We start from the raw sequence: 20,762 nt of genomic DNA, 5'->3' as shown, positions 1-20,762 counted from the left end.
TGAAAGTTTAATGGATTTTGGAGCCACCAAAACTGTAAAATTAGACTAAAATAATGTCAAATGCGACTTCAAGTTACATTTAACGAACATTTATTGAAAACCAGTTTTCCTCATAGCAGCGAGCTAGGTATCGTAGGGATAGGTGTGAGTAAGGACTTCACTCTAAAATCTGGGCATACTGATGCAAAGAGAGATGAATGGCCAACCTAGATGAGCGCCCGAGAACTCGAGGTCAAAGCCAGGACCTCCCTGTTGGTAAGGTCAGGGGTGGAGAACCTCTGGAAAGTGGTCGCTAAGTTCCCAACAGTTGCGCTGTGGATAGCGCTCCTTGCCTCATCTCTGGGAGCAGCCTAGCCGAGCTAAGGCCGAACTGCCCGGAGGCTCGCCGCCCCCCGCTCCTAATTCCGGGGTCACTGCCCAGGACAGGAGAAGGGCGAAAGGTGCAGTGTACACTTGCGGCGCACTTCTTCTGTGGGCGGTCACTCCGGGCTGCAGGCCATGCTGGGGGCTAGGACAGGAGTGAAGTGGCGTCAAAAACCTCACGAGCAGAAGCCCCAGGAGGGATATTCTGCGTGCAATTTCCCTCCTTGGGCTATTTGTAGTTGTCCATCAGGCCAGGGGAGGGCGTTATCGCGCGCGCGCGCGCATACACACACACTCACACGCAATCCACCACCACCACCAAAACCCCCGCGCGCACACACGCACACCACCACCACCAAAATCCGCTCCCTTCCTGGAAGTCAGGCCCTGGGTCAGGTGAGGGAGCGGGAGCTAGCGCAGGCTCGGCGTCGTAGCTAAGGATGCCACTAGGCTGGGGAGTCGGATTCCGGCAATAGGGTCAGCCGTTAGAGCTAGCGATCCCAGCCATTAGCTGGGCTCCAGGCAAGGGTCGACAGTGCTCCCGGGGCACACATGAGCACCGCATCCCACAGTCCCCAGGCCAGCTGCGGCGCGGCTCCCCAGTGTGCAGACTGCCTGCAGCACACGGGCGGCGAGCTTGAGCCCGGCCTCCTGACAGCTGCCCACGCGCCGGGGCGGGCTCTGGCAGGTAGCTTGAAAGCTCCGCGCGGCAGCCCCGCCCCTCGCGCGCCGCGATTGGCCCCAGCTGTGGCGGCATTGGCTCGATAGGTGCAGAGGGGGCGGGGCTGCGCGCGCGAGGCCCGTGGCTCCCCGTGGCGTCCGCTGCTGGGGCGCGAGTGGCGGCTGAGTGCGGGTGGTTGGGCGTGCGGGGCCAGCGGGCACGCGCGTGCGCGGCGCCGAGGTCCCTGGGGAAGTAGGGGAGCGGCCGACGCCGAGCCGCACGCACAGCCGGGCGGCTGGCGGCGCGCGCGAGGGCGGGGGTGGTGCGTTCGTGTGTGCGCGTGAGTGCGTGTATGTGTAGAGCTCTGGTGCGGTGCGCCAGCCGCCAGTGCCCGGGAGCGAGTCCCCCATCGTCTTCCACACCCTCCCTCCGTCCCCCTTCCTTCCCTGCCGCCCTCCCGCGCCCCCACGGCCGCAAGCCGAGCAAAAGCCCAGGGAAGCAGGTGTGGGGCGGCGGGCGGGGTCGCACGAGACAAAGGGGCCCGGGGGTCAGCCCGCCATGGCCTCCCGGAGCCTGGGGGGCCTGGGAGGGAGCCGCGGCGGGGGCGGCGGCGGCAAGAAGAGCCTGAGCGCCCGCAACGCCGCCGTGGAGAGGAGGAACCTGATCACGGTCTGCAGGTACGGCGCGGCCCGCCGCCCGGGGCCGGAGGAGGGGGCCGCCGGCGCCGCGGGCTCGGGGCAGCGCTAGCCCCCGGGGGTCTCGGAGACAACCGGCTGGAGCCCCGGCCGCCGCCGCCGCGCCGGGCGGGTCCGCGGCCAGAGCGTCCTGATTGGGGCCGGTCTGGGCTCCGCCAAGGCCCGGACTTTTCGTCAGTTTCAGTGCTGGGAGCCGCTGAGGGTAGGGCTTGGGGCGGGGCTGGGGGAGGATTTGTTTTTCTTGTACAGTCTAGCGTCTGCAAAAGAGGAGGGCAGGGAGGAAGAGCTGTTTCCTTTTAGTGTGCGTTAAGCCGTCAGGCAGCTTTTCGTCAAGTAATTATTGCTGTAATTGTTGACTGTGTTGCCTCAAAATCGGAGTGCGTTTTGTTTTCTGTTTTTGATTGTTTGCACATATATTGGCATTTCATGCCACAAATAGTGCCTACTACATGCTAGCCGCGTGTGTATATGTTTCCTTGTCCTCTGCACTCTGAATTGCAGTGTTACTGATATTTCTGCAGTTGATATCAAGATTAGGACTGTGGAGGATACCTAGTCGGTGATTTATTTCAAGTTTTGGCTTTCTTTGTTTTGTAACTATAATCGTAGTATTCCCTTACTTTAAAAAAAATGTATGTAGAAATTACTTTCAACCAGCCTGGTATTCAGAAATAACTGACTTTTAACATGCTGACATTTTGTTTAAGTCCTGTTTCTGGGTATTAAATCCTTGGTAGTCCTAAGCATTCGTTTCTTAGGAACGTCATTGAGCCATCAAGTTGTTGTAAAAGTACTTTGTTCCATGAAACTCTTCCTCAGCCATCAAAAATCCTGTAAGAATAAGAGAATGAGGAGACCTTTCCCTCCTTTACAATTTACATGATTTTTTTTTCTTTTCCTTGTGTAAAGATGTGTCTAGCATCTTAAGCAGAATATAGATATCTATACTCGGACTTATATTCAGTAACTTTGAGCAGTTGGTTTTTTTTTTTTTTTTTTTTTTGAATTGCATTGGACTTAAGGGCTGTTCACCCCTCTGGTAGGAAGACCTGCCTCACTGACTTTTGTGGCACTTGGAGTTATAAACAGTCAAATGTTAATACGGAATCTTTTGAATTGACATTTGTGCTGTTTAGGATGCAACCTTTTGAGGAAGATAGGTTGTATGAAAGTTTTTTACATCCAGGCAGTGTTTTTAAGTTAGGTAAATACAACAGTAAGCAAGGCTAACTTTCTTACAAACAGTTTTTGTTTGGGAGAGTTTTGTTACCTACTCGTCTCAGCTGAAGTGATTTTGAGTGTTTGTAGGATGATGTTAATTACCCAAATATTTCAACCTGGAACTTTAAACACCTGGGCTGACATAAATTGCTCTCAATTGTTGTGGCAGTCTTCAGAACGGTGGGTGTTGAAGATTTGGGGTAAAACACTGTGAGAGGTTTTATACTCTACTAATTTTTAAAGACAGTAAAAACAGATGAATAAAAAAATCAGTGGAGGATACTGTTTTGTGTCTCCATTTTTGTCATGGCAGCAGAGGCAGTTCAGGAAAAGAAAGGGACATATCTAAACCTTATTTAAGTTACATGTTTAAGAAATTTCAGTCACTGATTTGTGTGGACAGTTGTCTAGGTTAGCAGAATTTTTGTTGTGTTTGTCTAATTATTCTTTTCTACTCTGGAATGAGCATACATGCTGACTTTAGTTACAGTTTACGATAAATTTAGTATTGTAGCTAAAAGAAATTTCATTATTGTAGCTATAATAAATTTCAGTTTCTGGCTTAGAATTCAACTTGCGTATTTATTTGTGTGGATGTTACTAACACTGTTCTTCATGTTCAAATAGTTGGTGGATATCAATTATCCTTTTCTAGTAATGAAACCTATTTGATAGTTTTTGACTAAAGGCTTTTAGTTTTGGGGGGGGAAGTCATTGTAGGCCATTTGGGTGTTTTAAGTATCCCCACTTCAAATTCTGCAAAAGAAACAAATCAGTATTTGTGAATTTCTGTTGCTTTTCTCTTTCAGAATTACCAGAACCTGGGTATCTCACCCACATCTGTTTATTTATTTTTAAATTTTTATGTAGCAGATCAGACGTGATTTCATATTTAAGTTTGGAAGAAACTTGTTTAGTGAAAATATAATTGAGATCTAAGTTTACTTTGTCATTAATTGTGTCCTTTAACAAGTCTGTTTTTCAATTTTCTCATCTGTAGAATAATCTTGGACAATCATTGGTAATTTTCACTGACAGCCCTAAAACTAGTTTACAAAAAAAAAAGCTAGAACTCATTCTAGCAGAATGGGTTGGTTCATACTTAGTTTTGAATTTCTCCAAACATGAGCAGGATAATAGTAGACATATGCTGAATGGTAGCTAGATGAGGCATGTGCTTTTTTCTCTGTAAACAAAAAATTTTGAATTGTGCCTTCTATATTGTGATACCTTGATTCTCTACTGGTATTGTGGAAAAATGGAACAGTACAGAAAACCAAACCAAACCAAACTCCCCCACCCCTGACTAGCGTTCTGGTATGTGTTAGTTGAGGGTGGGAAGATGTTTTAACCTGTTTCAGTTCTTTGCAGGTTACTCAGTGCTGGTGGTGCATCCACCCTTGTACAGGATGCTTTTCATTACCCCTTAGACAGAGGCGTCCTCTCGGTTTAGGGTTACAGCCTGATTCCATAACCACACAATTCTTCTGGTTTAAAAACACCTCATATTAAGAACCGTGTTACAGTTCGAACTTTGGAAGTGAGTTGTTTGGTTAGGTAAGATAGTCAGGAATTGAATTTTGTTTCATTGTGATTGTGTCATTATTTCATCAGTTTTTTCATGAACACTTGTATATTGTAGACTAAAACCACTTAGTACTTATCTCAGCAAGTAAGTAGTCTTGAATCATTTTTTTTACAAATTGTGATAGAAAATAGATCATTCAAAGTCTCTAAATGTTCCACATTGAACTCTAAAATATTCATAAACTGACTTATTTCTATGTAGAAACTACTATTTTCTCTACCATTTATAAGAATTGTTAAAATCTTTGAGGATTTTTTAACTTTCATTTTTCATCCTAGAAAATCAGGTACTAGTTACATTTTTAAGCTTCATAGGTTATTGAAAAACTTACATACTCCTTTGATTTTAGTTCTGGTGACAAGGAGAATTAAAATATAAGTTCTCTTTCTGTGGGTGAGTAATAGTTTATGAAAAATTAGTAAGATATGCATTTAAATATAGGTGCATAAATATTTTAAAATAACATTTGGCAAACTTCTAAACCAATACATTAAGAGAAACTCCTCACATAAAGCCGTAACTTCCCTGTCTTGTGTATGGAAAGGACTAATGAAAGATTGAGGGAGATAGTGTGATGAAGTAAGCATAGTAGAGACAAATGATGATTTTCAAAATTAAAGTACTTTTAATAACATGTACATAGTTCTTAGTTTTCTGTAGGTCAAGATACTATTTCATAACTTGAATGTTAATTCAGATAACCTTATTTGAGTAGCACCTCATTTTCTCAATGTATTTGGGAAATGAGATGCTTGTATTTTTCTTGTAACTAGTGTTTGAGTTAAAATTCTCCAGTCAACTGCAGTGCTTTAGTCAGCATTCTTTGTGGAGTGCAGTCTTCTTTTTACCTGAAGCTTACAATCTTAAGTGTTCAAATTTATATTACAATAAAGAATACTATTTTAAACATTGTGGATAAACTGCTTTTTAAAAAGCATTATACATTCCCTATCTTATTTAAAAAGACTCTGCATAGCATCCTTAAAAGTGACTTTACTCTGGATCTGTTGCTGTGAATATACCCTGTGCAGTGGTTGCCCTTGGAGACTCTTGAGGTACACAGAGCTGTTTGCTACATGCCCCCATGGTGTGTTTGGTGTTCTTGGTCTGCTTTTGCGTTTGCTTGCTCTTCCTGCCAAGTTAGCAGTTATTTCCTGCACCTCTGCCTGTTTCTACCAGCTCTTTCCTCTGTGCTTCCCATCCTGACATGCTCATTATAGTTGGTTGTGAACTAGGAAAGCAGTTAAGTAAATTTATCCAGTGTTTAAAAAAAAAAAAAGCACTGAGACACCTAAGTTCTGTGAGAAAGCTTTAGCACTCTGAACCTCTTAATGTCTGGTGCTGAATAATCAGGGGAAAAAAAGATATATTGCTGTACTTGAACAAGGTGGTTAAAATGCAGATATGTGAAATGTTACCAAATATCATTGGTGATACAATACTCTAAATAATTAAGTGCAGTGACTTACTTTCCTTGTTACTATTTACTTGAGAATGCTTTAGCAGACTGTTCATACCTTGTCTATTGTGATTATATTTTTGGCTGAAGCTCTTTTAATCAATGCTATACATAGTAGAACTTTGGATTGCGACTTTGATCAACATTACTTGTTACTGTATGATTTTGGAGAAGATTCAGTATCACTTCTAAAGAGTCTTAGAGCCCTAATCATAGGTGATCCCAGTGGAGGTAGGATGATCATCTTACTAGTCACAGGTCGGCTTCTCAGCATTCACAGATGATCATCATCCCTTCCCCTAGCTTCACTGGCTTCATATTCAACTGATAGTGGAGAATAGCTGTCCGCTACACATTTATTAGAGGGTATTGTGTTAACCTCACTGCTGATTGATAAATGTCAGAACGTGGTTGAGAGATGTGATATTCAGGGGGAAATACGTGAAGCTTATCTACTATTGTATTAGTCTTACAGGTTTATAAACTTTTATCTCTGGGTCCGCCCAGCGAGCAGCTGAGTATGTAGGTAGCACTGCTTTACCCTGTCCTGTCTCCAGTTGCTTTCGCCCCTGTCTTGCTTTGGGAAGATTCCAGCAGCCTACATTGAGTGTCGGCAGAGGAAGCCATCACAGAGGATCTTCTTGAAATTGTTGTCAAGAGCTTTGTGTATTTATTTATGTCTTTATTTTTAGTGCCGAGAGTGGTCTCCGTAGGCAGGTGATTTGCTTATGTCTACTGGGCACAAACGAATGTGTGACTGACGACTCCTCTCCTTCCCGTGCAGCTGTTAGAGATCTTAGTGTTAAATCGGGAGAAGGAGATGGCAACCCTCTCCAGTGTTCTTGCCTGGAGAATCCCAGAAACAGAGGAGCCTGGAGGGCTGCTGTCCATAGGGTCGCACAGAGTTGGACACGACTGAGCGACTTCACTTTCACTTTTCACTTTCATGCATTGGAGAATGAAATGGTAACCCACTCCAGTGTTCTTGCCTGGAGAATCTCAGGGACGGCGGAGCCTGGTGGGCTGCCGTCTATGGGGTCGCACCGAGTCGGACACGACTGAAGCGACTTAGCAGCAGCAGCAGTGTTAAATCTGTGGCCAACCTTAAAAACATATGTAGAACACCAGAGTGATGTGTTTAGCCTTGTTTCTAGCTGCACTTTGCTTCCATTTTTTAATATACATTTTTATTGATTTATCATATGCATGTGGAAAAGTACACACAGCATAGGTGTACAGTGATTTTTTTGCAAAGAGAACACAGCTTTGTATCTAGCACCCAGTTCAAGAAAAAAGCGCATTACCTAAAGGAAGCAAAATCATTGTTTCAGAAAGGTAACTGCACTTGCATGTTGATTGCAGCATTACTTGGAATTGTCAAGACATGGAAACAGCCTAAGTGCCTATCAGTTGATGAATGGATAAAGAAAATGGGATATGTATACACAATTGAAAATTATTCAGCGGTAAAAACGGGGCAATCCTGCCATTTGCCACAACATGGATAGACCTTGAGGGCATTATGCTAAGTGAGGTAAGTCAGGGAGAGACAAGTACTATGTGATCTCACTTATATGTGAAATCTTGAAGAAACCATATCCACGGATACAGAGAACAGGTTGGTGGTTAGCAAAAAGGTGAAGGTGACAAAAGGTACAGACTTGCAGTTTGAAGATAATTAAGTTCTGGGAATACAATATTACTAATAAAAGAGAACATTACCCAAAGCCCCAGAAATCTCTTCCTTCCCTTCTTTGAGTTACTACATACTCCTAGCTTCCAACAGCATTAGTTTTGCCTCTTTTTGAATTTGATAAAGCGTTGAACATTAAATTACGGCTATGTGCAACAAAAAGGATGAATCTCACAAACATAATGTTGAGCAAAATAAATAGAAAAAGGTACGTATTATTTCATCCATTTCAAATTCACAGTGAGACAAAACTCAACAAATCAGTCTGTGTTGTGAATATACCACAGTTTATCCATTCTGCCTAAACAGGACACTTGCATTGTTTTCACTCTTCGACTATTTCCAATTGAATATTCGTGAATATGTCTTTTGGTGAATACAAGTACCTACTTCTGTCAGATATGTTCCTAGGAGTGGAGTTCCTGGGGGTGGTATGTAGATGTTTGGCTTCAGTGGATACAACAGTTTTCCAGAGGCTTTGCGCCAGGCTGCATAGTAGTGAGCAGTGTACAGTTGGCTCTTGAACACTGGAGTCGGGTTAGGGGTGCTGACTCTCAACATGGCCTAAAGCCTGCCTGTAACTTCACGGCGGGCTGTGTCAGCAGTTCTGCATTCTCAGATCCTACCAGCCGCTGACTGTGTGGTACTGTATGCAGTGAAAAAGCCTGCATTAAGTGGACCTGTGCAGTTCAAACTCAGGTTGCTCAAGGGTCAACTGTATGAGAATTCCACTTTCTCTAATCCTCACTAACACTTGCAATTTTTCTGTCTTCCCTTGAGCGATTCTGGTGTGTTTGATGGGGTGTCACATGAGGATTCATATAATTTGTATTTCCCTGATCTCTGTTGAAGTTAAGCACCTTTCCATAAGTCTGTTGGCCATTTGCAGAGTCCCTTTTGTGACACGCCAGTTCAAGTGGCTTATCGTTTGGAATGTCTGATGTTTTGTTCGTGTAATTCTTTGTACATTCTGTGTGGATCTTTGCTGGGTCTATGTGATGTAAGTATCTTTCCCCATTTGGTGGCTTGATTTTTCATTCTCTTTATGTTTTGATAAATAGAAGCTCACAGTTGTGAGGTAGTCCATCATAAATTTCCTTCTTGGTTCCTGCTTATTGTGGCCTGCTTAAGAAATTGGTCTAGTACTCCAAGGTAATGAAAATATTCTTCTGTTTTCTTCTAAAAGATTTAGTTTTATCTTTTACATTTATATCAACTGTCCACCTGTACTTTATTTTTTGTTTATGCTGTGAAATATAGGAGTCAAGATTAAGTATTTTCCTTAGGAAAATCAGTTTGACGTGTGCTAAATAGCTTCAGTCGTGTCCGACTCTTTGCTACCCTGTGGACAGAAGCGCTTCAGGCCCCTCTGCCCATGGGATTCTCCAGGCAGGAATACTGGAGTGGGTTGCCATGCCCTCCTCCAGGGGATCTTCCCTAGTACCATTTATTAAAAAAGACGATGCTTTCCTCACTACACTCAAGTGTCACATTTGTCATAAGTCAGGTGACTGAGCAACTGAACAACAGCAAGGTGATGGGATCATTTGTGTGTGTGCTTCTGGCCTCCCTCGTCTGTTCCATTAGTCTGTCTGTTCTTGAGCTAATATCATATTGGTTTAATAACTGTATCTTTATAGTATGTCTTTGTGTTTGGAAATGTAAGTTCTCCAGCTTTGTGTTCAAGACTGTTTTGGCTATTCTTGGGCTTTGCAACCTAGATTTTAAGATCAATTTCCATTTAAAAAACTGCTGGCATGTTTTTAAGGTTGCATTTAATCTGTAAATCATCTGCCATCTTGACAAGACTTAAATGCAATCCATGAGTAAAATGTCTCCATCCCTTCATGTGTTTGTAACTTTTCTGAGATTTTTCTCAAAGATGGTTCATAGTTTTGAATATATAGATTTTATCTTTTTAGATTTGTTCTTCCATATTTAATATCTCTGTGTTATAATAATTTTAAAACTTTTTTCTTCTTTGCTGATAAATAGACATTGAATTGACTTTTTAAAATATTGTTCTTGTAATTAGCAATTTTACCAGATGTGCTTATTAATTCTAATAGGTTTTCTGCAGTTTTGTGTGTGTTTGTTTAGCATTCTGAAAACATTACATGTCTTCTAGCTATTTTATTTCTTCCCTTTTTAAACTTTATGGCTTTTCTTTTTTGTCTTACTGCACTGCCTAGGACCACAGTATTGTAGAAAGCATTAACAGTTTTACCACTAAGTATGATGTTTGCAGTAGGTTTTTCTTAGTTCTTTTTTACTAATAGATTGCTGAGAATTTTTATTGTAAGTGGATGCTGAATGAGTTTGAGCAAACTCCGAGAGATAGTGAAGGATAGGGAAGCTGGCGAGCTGCAGTTCATGGGGTCGCAAAGAGTCAGACACGACTTAGCAACTGAACAGTAACAAATGTTATCAAATACTTTTTCTATCAAGATGAGCATATGATTTCTCTCCTTTTTTCTCTTTATGTATTTAATCACATTGATTGACTTTGTGATGCTAACCCACCCTGGAATAAATAAACTGGGTTGTGCTGTATTATCTTTTTTATGTATCTTTACATTAAGTGAGGTGATATTTTATTTGGGATTTTTGCATATTCGTGAAGGTGATTGGTCTGTGATTGTTCTTTCTTATAGTGTCCTTGTCTAGATTTGTCATTAAGATTATCTGACTTTCCAAGTTGGGAAATGTTCTTTTATTCTGTTTTGTAGAAGAATTTGTGTACAGTTAATATTATTTCTTTCTTAAACTTTTGGAAGAATTCACCAGGGAAGAAATCTGAACCACAAATTGTCTTTATGGGAAGTCGTTTAGTAATAGATGCAATTTATTTAATAGATACCGAACAATTCAGATTTCCTATTTATTCTTTTATCAGTTTCAGCGAGTTTTTCAAGGAATACACCCATTCATGTATGTTACCAAATTGAAAGCTTCTCTCAATATCCTCTGAATATCTTTTTATCATTTAAAAATCTGGTCACTTCTCACTTGTCTCTCCTGATTTTGGTAATTTCTGTTTTTCTCATTTTTTTTCTTGCTGGGAGTGTATAAATTTTATTAACGTCTTCAGAGAACCAGCCTTTAGCTTTGTTAATTTCCTCTGTATATTTCTTAATTTGTTGCTTTCTCTTATCGTATTTAGTATTTCCTTCCTTCCACTGTTTTAAGTTCCTGTTCTTTTTCTAATTTCTTGAGATGGAAGTTTACATCATCGTTTTTCACCCTTCTTTCCAATCTTTGCATTTTCAGACCACAGATTGCCTTGTTTGACATTGCTTTGGGATAGCAAACAAGGGACTTCCCTGGTGGCTCAGAGAGTAAAGAATCTGCCTGCAATGCAGGAGGCCCCGGGTTTGATCTCTGGGTTGGGAAGATCCCCTGGAGAAGGGAATGGCAATCCACTCCACTAGTCTTGCCTGGAGAATCCCACGAACAGAGGACCCAGGTGGGCTACGGTCCGTGGGGTCGCAGAGTCAGACACAGATTTAAAATTTGTATCTTCATTATTAATTAGTTTAAAATGCTTTCTCCTTTCTGTTGGGATTTCTTCTTTGACTCATTGTTTAAAAGGTGCTATTTAACTTTCAGACAGTTGAGGATTTTCTATTTTTAGTTATTGATTTCTAATTCTACTGTTGAGAGAGTATTCGAAAAGATTTTAAAGTTTTGAATTTTTATCTATGCTTGCTTTACAATGCAACATTTGGTCAATTTTAGTAACTCTTTCATATGCATTTGAAAGAGTATAAACAGCCCTCTGTATTCACCAGTTCCACATCCAGCAATATGGAGGGCCAGCTCTAAGGAACTTGAGCATCTGTGGATTTTGGTTTCTTCAGGGTTCGTGGAACCAATTCCCTGCAGATATCAAGGGAGAACTGTATTCTGTCATTGTTGATTTCATGTTTTATAGATGCCATTGTGTTCCTGTTTTCCCTGTCCTTCCTAGTTTTTTGTATGCCTAGGCTGATGTTAAGAGAGATGTGTTAGATCTGTCTTATCTGTCTCTGAGTATAGATTTGTCTATTCCTCTGTTTAGTTCTGTCATTTATTTGCTATAAATATTTTGTTGTTTGATTACCAGGTGCATACAGATTGAGAATTGTGATCTCTTCCTAGTGATTTCATTCCTTTGTTATCATGAAACGTCCTTCTTTATCTCTAATAGTGTTCCTACCTTAAAGTCTAGTTTTTTCTGCTATTAGCATAGTTAAAATAGCTTTCTTTTAGTTAATGTTTATATGATACACTTTTTATTCTTAACTTTCAGTATTTCTGGGTCCTTGAAAGTGTCTCTTTGTAGGCAGGATAGAATTGAATTTTACATTTTATCTAGTTTTTTATTTAGAGCACTAGCCCATTTATATTTAATGTTATTACATTTGGGTTTATGACTACAATTTTACTATTTATGTTCACTTTTTTTTGTCTTGTGTATCATTATTTTTTGTTATTTCATTTATTCCATTTAGTTTTCTCTGTATGGACCTGTTGGTTATATATTCTTTTTCATTTTCTGTACAGTTTACCCTTGAATAGTATGAGGTTTAGGGTGCTTACCTTCCACAAGTCAGAAATCCACGTTTAACAGTCATGTGTATGCAGTCAGCCCTCCAAACTGTGACTGCATTTACAGATTCAACCAACTGTAATCGTATACTACTGTAGTATAAATGGGAAATAAATGGCCCATGTATAAATGGACTTATGCACTTCAAACTTGTGTTGTTCAAGGGTCAACTCTTTATATTTTTGATTTCTATCCTTTTGACCCTTGGTTTATTACAGTAAATCCAAATTTAACTTTTACTGCTTCTCCAGTAATGTTAGAACCATTTATCCTCTCACATCCCAAAATACTTTTTAATAAATATGTGCTCACTATGCTGTAATCTAATTATTTTTTTGTCTTCTATTGGAATGTGCATTTCTCAAGTCCAGGAATCATAGTTGATTGAGCATCTGTTTTATTCCCAGCATTTAGTACATAGTAGGCATGTTTGTCAAATGAGGTAATTATGTCCAACTAGTGAAGAATAGTAGCAGTGGATATTCTAAAATAAGGTTGAAGGTAAACTAAAGAACCATTCTCACTTACTTCTTAAAAAAAAAAAGTCACCCTTATGAATAATCTCTAATGAGGGGGTTTGAAACATCAAATAGCTTTAGATTCACAGATACAGAGAGCAAACTAGTGGTTACCAGTAGGGGGAGGACTGGGGGAGGGGTAGTGTAATGGTAGGACATTAAGAGGTACATGCTTTAAAAAATTTTTTTTTATATATTTTATACTAGGTATAAAATAAGCTACAAGGATATATTGTACAGCATGAGGAATATAGCAAATAGTTTATAGTACTTATCAGTGGATATAACCTTTAAAAACTGTGAAAAAAATAAAAAGCATTGAAATTAAAAAATGTAATAGCTTCACAAGTAGAACTGTCTATCTAGTTTACTAGATAGCTTGTCGCTGTTATTGTTTAGTTGCAAAGTCATGTCCCACTCTCTTTGTGACCCTGTGGGCTGTAGCCTTCCAGGCACCTCTCTCCATAGAATTTCCCAGGCAAGGATACTAGAGTGAGTTGCCATTGCCTTCTCCAGGGGATCTTCCCAATCCAGGGATTGAACCCTCATCTCCTGTGTTGGCAGACAGATTCTTTACCACTGAGCCACCTGGGAAGCCTAGATAGCTTGCTTATGTTCAAATACATTACTTGAATATTTTCATTTGTCTTTGGACAAAGAAGAATTGAATTCCAAAGTGATATGTGATACAGGTGTCCAGTGAAAGTATTCTTTATTAAGCTGATTTTAATTGGAAGTTATTTCATATAAGAAATCAAATGAATTAATTTAAGATGGGAATTTTTTTTTGTTTGAATACTTTCTAATTTTAAACAAGTTGTAAAAAGTTGTCTTGTCCTACACATACTAATGAAACTAACAAAGACTAAACACAAACAAAGAATATTAAAAGCAGCAAGGGAGAAGCAACAAGTAATATACAAAGGAAACTCCATACGCTTAACAGCTGATCTTTCAGCAGAAACTCGGCAGGTCAGAAGGGAATGGCAGGATATATTTAAAGTACTGAAAGGGAAGAACCTGCAACCAAGATTACTGTACCCAGTAAGGATCTCATTCAAAATTGATGGAGAAATAAACAGCTTTTCAGACAAGCATAAAAGAATTCAGTACCACCAAATCTGCTTTACAACAAGTGTTAAAGGGAGTTACATAGTCAAGAAATACAACAGAAGAAAAAAGATCTACCAAATCAACCCCAAAGAATTAAGAAAATTGCAATAGGGACATATATATAAATAATTACTTTAAATGTAAATAGATTAAATGCTCCCACCAAAGAAACAGATTGGCAGAATGGATACAAAAACAAGACCCATATATATGCTGTCTACAAGAAACCCACTTCAGACCTAAAGACACATATAGACTGACAGTGAGAGGATGGAAAAATATATTCCATGCAAATGGGAAGCAAAAGAAAGCTGGAGTATCAATCCTCATATCAGACAAAATAGACCTTAAACTAAAGAAGATTACGAGAGATAAGGAAGGACACTACATATTGACCAAGGCATCAATCCAAGAGGAAGACATAACAGTTGTAAATATCTATGCACCCAACAGAGGAGCACCTCAATACAGAAGACAAACACTAACAGACATAAAAGGAGAAATTGACAATAGCAATAATAGTAGGAGACTTTGACACCCCACTCACACCAATGGACAGACCATCGAAACAGAAAATTAACAAGGAAATACAAGCCTTAAATGATACATTAGATGAGATGGATTTCATTGATATCTTCAGGACATTCTGTCCAAATGCAAAAGAATACACCTTCTTCTCGTGCACATGGAACATCCTCCAGGATAGACCACATCGTGGGTCACAAATCAAACCTCAGTACATTTAAGAAAATTAAAATCATATCAAGCATCTTCTCCAACCACACTATGAGACTAGACATCAGTTACAAGAAAAAAGCTAAAAAACAGAAACACATGGAGATGAAAGAACACGTTTCTAAATAACCAACAGGTTTCTGAAGAAATCAAAAGGGAAGTCAAAAAATTTCTAGAAACAAATGACAATGAAAACGTGACAACTCAAAACCTATGGAATTCAGCAAAAGCAGTCCTAAGAGGGAAATTTATAGCAATGCAATCCTACCTCAAGAAACAAGAAAAACATCAAATAGACAACCTAACTTTACACCTAAGGCAACTGAAAAAGAAGAACAAAAAACCCTCAAAATCAGTAGAGGGAAACATAAAGATCTGAGCAGAAATAAATGAAAAAGAAATGAAAGAAACAATAGTAAAGATTAATAAAACTAAAAGCTGGTTCTTTCAGAAGATAAAGAAAATTGAAAGACCTTTTGCCAGACTCATCAAGAAAAAGAGAACAATCAAGTCAACAAAATTAGAAATGAAAAAGGAGAGGTTACAACAGACAATGCAGAAATACAAAGGAGTATAAGAGACTATTATGACCGACTATATGGCAATGCGCTGCTGTCTGTGGGGCCGCACAGAGTTGGACACGACTGAAGCGACTTAGCAGCAGCAGCAGCAGCATATGGCAATAAAATGGATAACCTGGAAGAAATGGACAGATTCTTAGAAAAGTTCAATCTTCCAAGACTGAACCAGGAAGAAATAGAAATTATGAACAACCCAATTAGAAGCACTGAAATTGAAGCTGTGATCAAAAATCTCCCCCAAAACAAAAGCCCAGAATATACAAGCAGCTCATGCAACTCAATACCAGAAAAACAAACAACCCAATCAAAAAGTGGGAGAGAGACCTAAATAGACATTTCTCAAAAGAAGACATACAGATGGCTAACAAACACATGAAAAGATGCTCAACGACACTCATTATTAGAGAAATGCAAATCAAAACCACAGTGAGATATCACTTCATGCCACCCAGAATGGCCATCATCAAAAAGTCTGCAAACAGTAAATGCTGGAGAGGATGTGGAGAAAAGGGACTGCTCTTGCACCGTCGGTGGGAATGTAAATTGATACAGCCACTGTGCAAGATGGTGTGGAGATTCCTTAAAAAACTAGGATTAAAACCACCATATGACCCAGCAATCCCACTCCTAGGCATATACTCTGAGGAAGCCAAAATGGAAAAAGACACATGTATCCCATTGTTCATTGCAGCACTGTTTACAATAGCTAGAACATGGAGGCCACCTAGATGTCCATCGACAGACGAATGGGTAAAGAAGTCGTGGTACATGTACACAGTGGAATATTACTCAGCCATAAAAAGGAATGCATTTGAGTCAGTTCTGATGAGGTGGATGAACCTAGAACCTGTTATACAGAGTGAAGTGAGTCAGAAAGAGATAAATATCATATTCTAATGCATATACACGGACTCTAGAAAAATGGTACTGAAGAATTTATTTATAGGGCTGCAGTGGAGAAACAGAGAACAGACTTATGAACATGGGGAGAGGGGAGGAGAGGGTGAGAGGTATGGAAAGAGCAACATGGAAACTTATATTACCGTATGTAAAATAGACAGCCAACGGGAATTTGCTGTATGGCTCAGGAAGCTCAAAAAGGGGCTCTTTATCAACCTAGGGGAGTGGGATGGGGAGGGAGATGGGAGGGAGCTTCTAAAGGGAGGGGTATATGTATACCTATGGCTGATTCATGTTGAGGTTTGACAGAAAACAACAAAATTCTATAAAACAATTATCCTTCAATAACAAAGTAAATTTAAAAAATGTTTAAAAAATTGTCTTGTCCTTTTGTTTAAAGATAGTGCTTCAGGTTATTTTTCATGTTGTGGAGTCTGTTGTCAGTCTGCTTAGGTAGCAATACAAGATGTTAATAGGACATCTCAGTCTTAGGTGTTAGGTTAACAGTTCTGTTTTACAAGCGGTTTTGATAGTACACGTGGGGTAAATATTTTAAAATATACCTCTCTCTCTCTCTGTCTCTCATCTTTTTAAAATTTAAAAAGAAAAAAAATGGTAAACTCTGTCAAAAGAGACTTTTGAGTTTCAGGGTATATATTCCAGAGAAGAGGGTGGGAACTTTTTTCTTCTGTGTTTCAATGCAACTTTATAGAAACAGGCAACTGGTTGGTTTTTGCCTGTGGACGATAGTCTCAGACTCCTGCTAAATGGGTATGTGAAAAGTTTTTTTCTGCTCATAAAGGAGATTTAAATTTTAGGAAAGATAAAGGGGGAAAGACACATGATTGTTGGGAATTCTTAACTGTCATAAGACTTTAAAAGAAAATAAGGTGAATTGCTGATTCAGAAAGATTTGGAAGGGGTTTCTGTTGTAAAATAAAAGAAATAGGCTTTCCAATGAACAGATACCTGGATACGGTGCTCATTATCATCCATAGTCACTATTTTACATTTGCTGTGGATTGTATCATATCTCTTGGAAGCCATCTCCTTGTTGATTATTGTTAATAGATACAGCAATGGCAGAGGATAGTTACCCCACCCCTTGGTAAAGACTACTTGCAATAATAATATATTATAAGGAATCCTGTAAATTTGGTGTGGTAGTAGTAGAAAGAATTCTGTTACAATTTGGATACTTATGTGACTTTTTAAATATCACTCATAAATGATTGGAGAAGGCAATGGCAACCCACTCCAGTACTCTTGCCTGGAAAATTCCGTGGATGGAGGAGCTTGGTAGGCTGCAGTCCATGGGGTCTCTAGGAGTTGGACATGACTGAGCAAATTCCCTTTCACTTTTCACTTTCATGCATTGGAGAAGGAAATGGCAACCCACTCCAATGTTCTTGCCTGGAGAATCCCAGGGACGGGGGAGCCTGGTGGGCTGCCGTCTATGGGGTCGCACAGAGCCAGACATGACTGAAGCGACTTAGCAGCAGCAGCAGCAGAAATGATTATAGCTTTTCTGAACCCCTTTTGGTTTTGAAATGTAATGATTCTGTATGCTTTTATGTACTTTGTTTATCTTCAGGTATAATTCTGTATAAAGGAATATAAAAATACAGATAAGAAAATCTGATTCTGTGAAATTAATATTTTTCTGATGCATGTTTGACAAATAGTTAAGATTATATAAGCTTTTGTTAAAGAGATGGAAATATATTTCTTTCCTACTTGATTCTTCTCTGTGTATGTGCATACATCTTTGTATATTACTAATACAGGGCCTTTACATGTTAAAGATGAATTTCTACTTTTAAATAGTTTCTTTTCTAATAGAGTGAGATATTTCATGAAGTCATTTTTGGGGGACCTGCAACAAGATTCTTTTTTTTCTTGCATATAGTTGATTTACAGTATCCTGTTAGTTTCAAGTATACAGCACAGTGACCCAGATATATGTATGTAGATATTCCTTTTCAGATTCTTTTCCCTTATAGATCATTGCAAAATATTGAGTATAGTTGCCTGTGCTGTACAGTAGGTTCTTGTTGGTAATCTGTTTTATATATAGTAGTATGTACCTATTAATCCCAAACTTAATTTATCAATTTCCCATCTTTCCCCTTGGGTAACTTAAGTTTGTTTTCTATGTCTGTGAGTCTCTTTCTGTTTTGCAAATAAGTTCATTTGTATCATTCTTTAAAAATTTCACATATAAATGGTATCATATGATACCTGTTTTTCTGTCTGGCTTACTTCACTGAGTATGATAATCTCTAGATCCATCCATATTACTGCAGATAGCATTATTTCATTCTTTTCTATGGCTGAGTAATATTCCATTGTATATATATACCACATTTTCTTTATTCATTCATCTGTTGATGGACATTTACTTGCTTCCACATCTTGGCTGTTGTAAATAGTGCTGCTATGAACATTAAGATGCATGTATCTTTTCAAATTATGTTTTCTGAGGATATATGCTCAGGAGTGGGATTGCTGGATCATATAGTAACTCTGTTTTTAGCTTTTTCAGGAAAAGCTATTTTATTTTTGACTTTGTTGTCACATTTTTTGCCTTTAATTATTTGTTGTTACTGTTATGTTATAAACTTGTTTACTGTGGAAGGAATTAATTTAAATGGGTGTAGTGAATATTTTTTTTTTAATGTAGTTTTGGTAAACATCTTTCTTGATATGTTTCCAAAGGGAGACATAGTTCTGCTTTCTTAAATTTGATGGTTTTAGTCGCAATCATTTTTTTTATTTCTGAGCTAACAAAAATTTTCTTTGGACATTGAAGGTAGGAAAGAGAATCTTTTTAAGACAGAGACATTTCAAAAAACAGCATTTAACTAAAAGACCCTTTAATGTAAATTTTTTTACTTTTTGATTCTTATGTAAAAGCTGTTACTTAGACTTGATTTGGTATTTTTAGACATTCATCAAATTGTCATTTCATTATTATAAAATCAGTACTCTTTGGGAAAGAGATGACTAATATTAATGTCATCATTATCAGGAAATAGCTCAGCATCTGTGTGATATTTTTTAGATATACTGAAATTCTTTTTACACATTTGGTTTTTATAACAAGTCTTAGTTACTGGATTATGGAGGAAAGGATTCTCACTATTCTGGGGTAATGGAGCTAGCCGCATAATTCTAGAGAAGTAAATGCTGAATGGGAAGACTTGGCTAGCTAGAAGTAAAAGCATGGACTCTAAAGAACTAATTTGCCTTCTGAAGTTTTGATTTGTGTTGACAGGAGAGCAAGCTATAAATGATGAAGCAATGCTGGGAAACTAATTTCTTCATTATTAATCTTGTTATAATAGAAATTATTTGAAATGTTTTCTCAGCCTTAAAATATCTTCGTGCTTGAAAATAAGAGAAAATGTGTCTAATGATATGCTTTAGGATATTTACACTTTTATTTTAGTTTTTAGTCACATAGTGACTTACAAGTAATTTGATGCTCCGAGATTCACCATTTTAGATTGTTGTCGTGCACATAGTGTCTTCTATAGGAGATAATCTACTATAACAACATGATAGAAAGATTCTTATTTTATTGACGATTGACCTGTACAGGGCTCTTGATGCTACAAAAATATATATGTTACTCTCCATGACTTTTCCTTCCTATTACATTTACAAAGAATTTTTGTTAGGTAATTTTATGTTATTCCTGAAGGACAGTAGTGGCTGAAATCTTACCAGGCTGTTACAGGTAGAAATTGAGTACTAGCTCTTTTTGGCGAAATAAGCACCCTTTTATTATCTTTAAATATCATTTTCAGTTCATTTCATCTGTGTGCTTACTATCTTAAATGCCATACTTTTTTGAAATTGAGGTAGGTTACTGACACCTTGAATGTGATTGCAGAGTTAGATTTTCCATTCTGTTCTGTTAAAGATTAGAGAGAAACATTCGTAAGTTTCCTTGTTTTTAGGTCAAAGATGGAGGTAGAGACTATATGGCTTTTGTTTATTCATTTTAGAAACACTTAGCATTTCTTTCTCTTATGAATAAGAACATTAAACTTTTTTGTTATTGTTAAAAGTTTGCTGAAGATTGACAGCACTTTTCTAGTGTATTATCATTGAAAAGGGCATAGGAAACAAAAGTGGATTTCAAGTCCCTGCTTTAATTTGATTTTGGTTTGCTTTGTTTTTATTTCTATTCATATACTCATGAATTACACGTAGTATTTATCTAACTTGTCTCTTAGATACAAGAGACAAACTTCCATCAATTACTTCATAGTTATTCTTTTTTTGTCTGTGTCTTTTACATAGTGGCTCCTCCATGGAGCTCCAGTTGCTGTAAATAGTACTACTGTTGAACATTAATCTGTCTCAGCCTTTTTTGGTTAGAGTTATTTGTCTGAACAAAAGAAGACTGAAAATTGAGTGACTAGCTTCTCAAGGATGTGTAATTACTGCCATTCTGGTTGCATTGTTATTTCATTCCATACAAAGAATGCCGTGGGCTAGTGGCTCTCAAAGTGGGCTCCTGGACTCGGACCCTTTCAGAGATCTGAAACATCAGTAATATTTTCTTTACATGTCCGGGATATCATATGCTTTTTAGCTCCTGTTTTTAAACAAGTGTAAGTGGAGTTTTCCAGA

At 38.7% G+C, this 20,762-nt stretch overlaps 1 protein-coding gene across 15 annotated transcripts in view; it reads left to right on the top strand.

Moving 5' to 3' along the window:
- The first annotated feature begins 965 nt into the window (after positions 1–965).
- Positions 966–20,762, top strand: part of RUNDC3B (RUN domain containing 3B) — a 156,376-nt gene continuing 136,579 nt past the window's right edge. For 12 of the 15 annotated variants that reach the window (XR_014067453.1, XR_014067451.1, XR_014067450.1 and 9 more), the window contains exon 1: positions 1,185–1,701. Coding sequence is in view for 11 of the 15 variants with exons in the window: in XM_081536488.1 (XP_081392614.1) it covers positions 1,583–1,701 (119 nt within the window). In the remaining 4 variants the exon portion in view is untranslated. Of the gene's footprint in view, positions 1,052–1,184; positions 1,702–20,762 lie in introns of those variants that run through there. The other 3 variants (XM_081536489.1, XM_081536479.1, XM_081536490.1) reach the window with 2 other exon arrangements.

The sequence above is a fragment of the Giraffa tippelskirchi genome, chromosome 10 (assembly GCF_054371585.1).
Source record: "Giraffa tippelskirchi isolate mGirTip1 chromosome 10, T2T-mGirTip1v1.2.pri, whole genome shotgun sequence".
Lineage (NCBI taxonomy): Eukaryota > Metazoa > Chordata > Mammalia > Artiodactyla > Giraffidae > Giraffa > Giraffa tippelskirchi.
The sequence above is the reverse complement of the archived record's forward strand: the minus strand, read 5'-3'. Positions and strand labels throughout refer to the sequence as shown.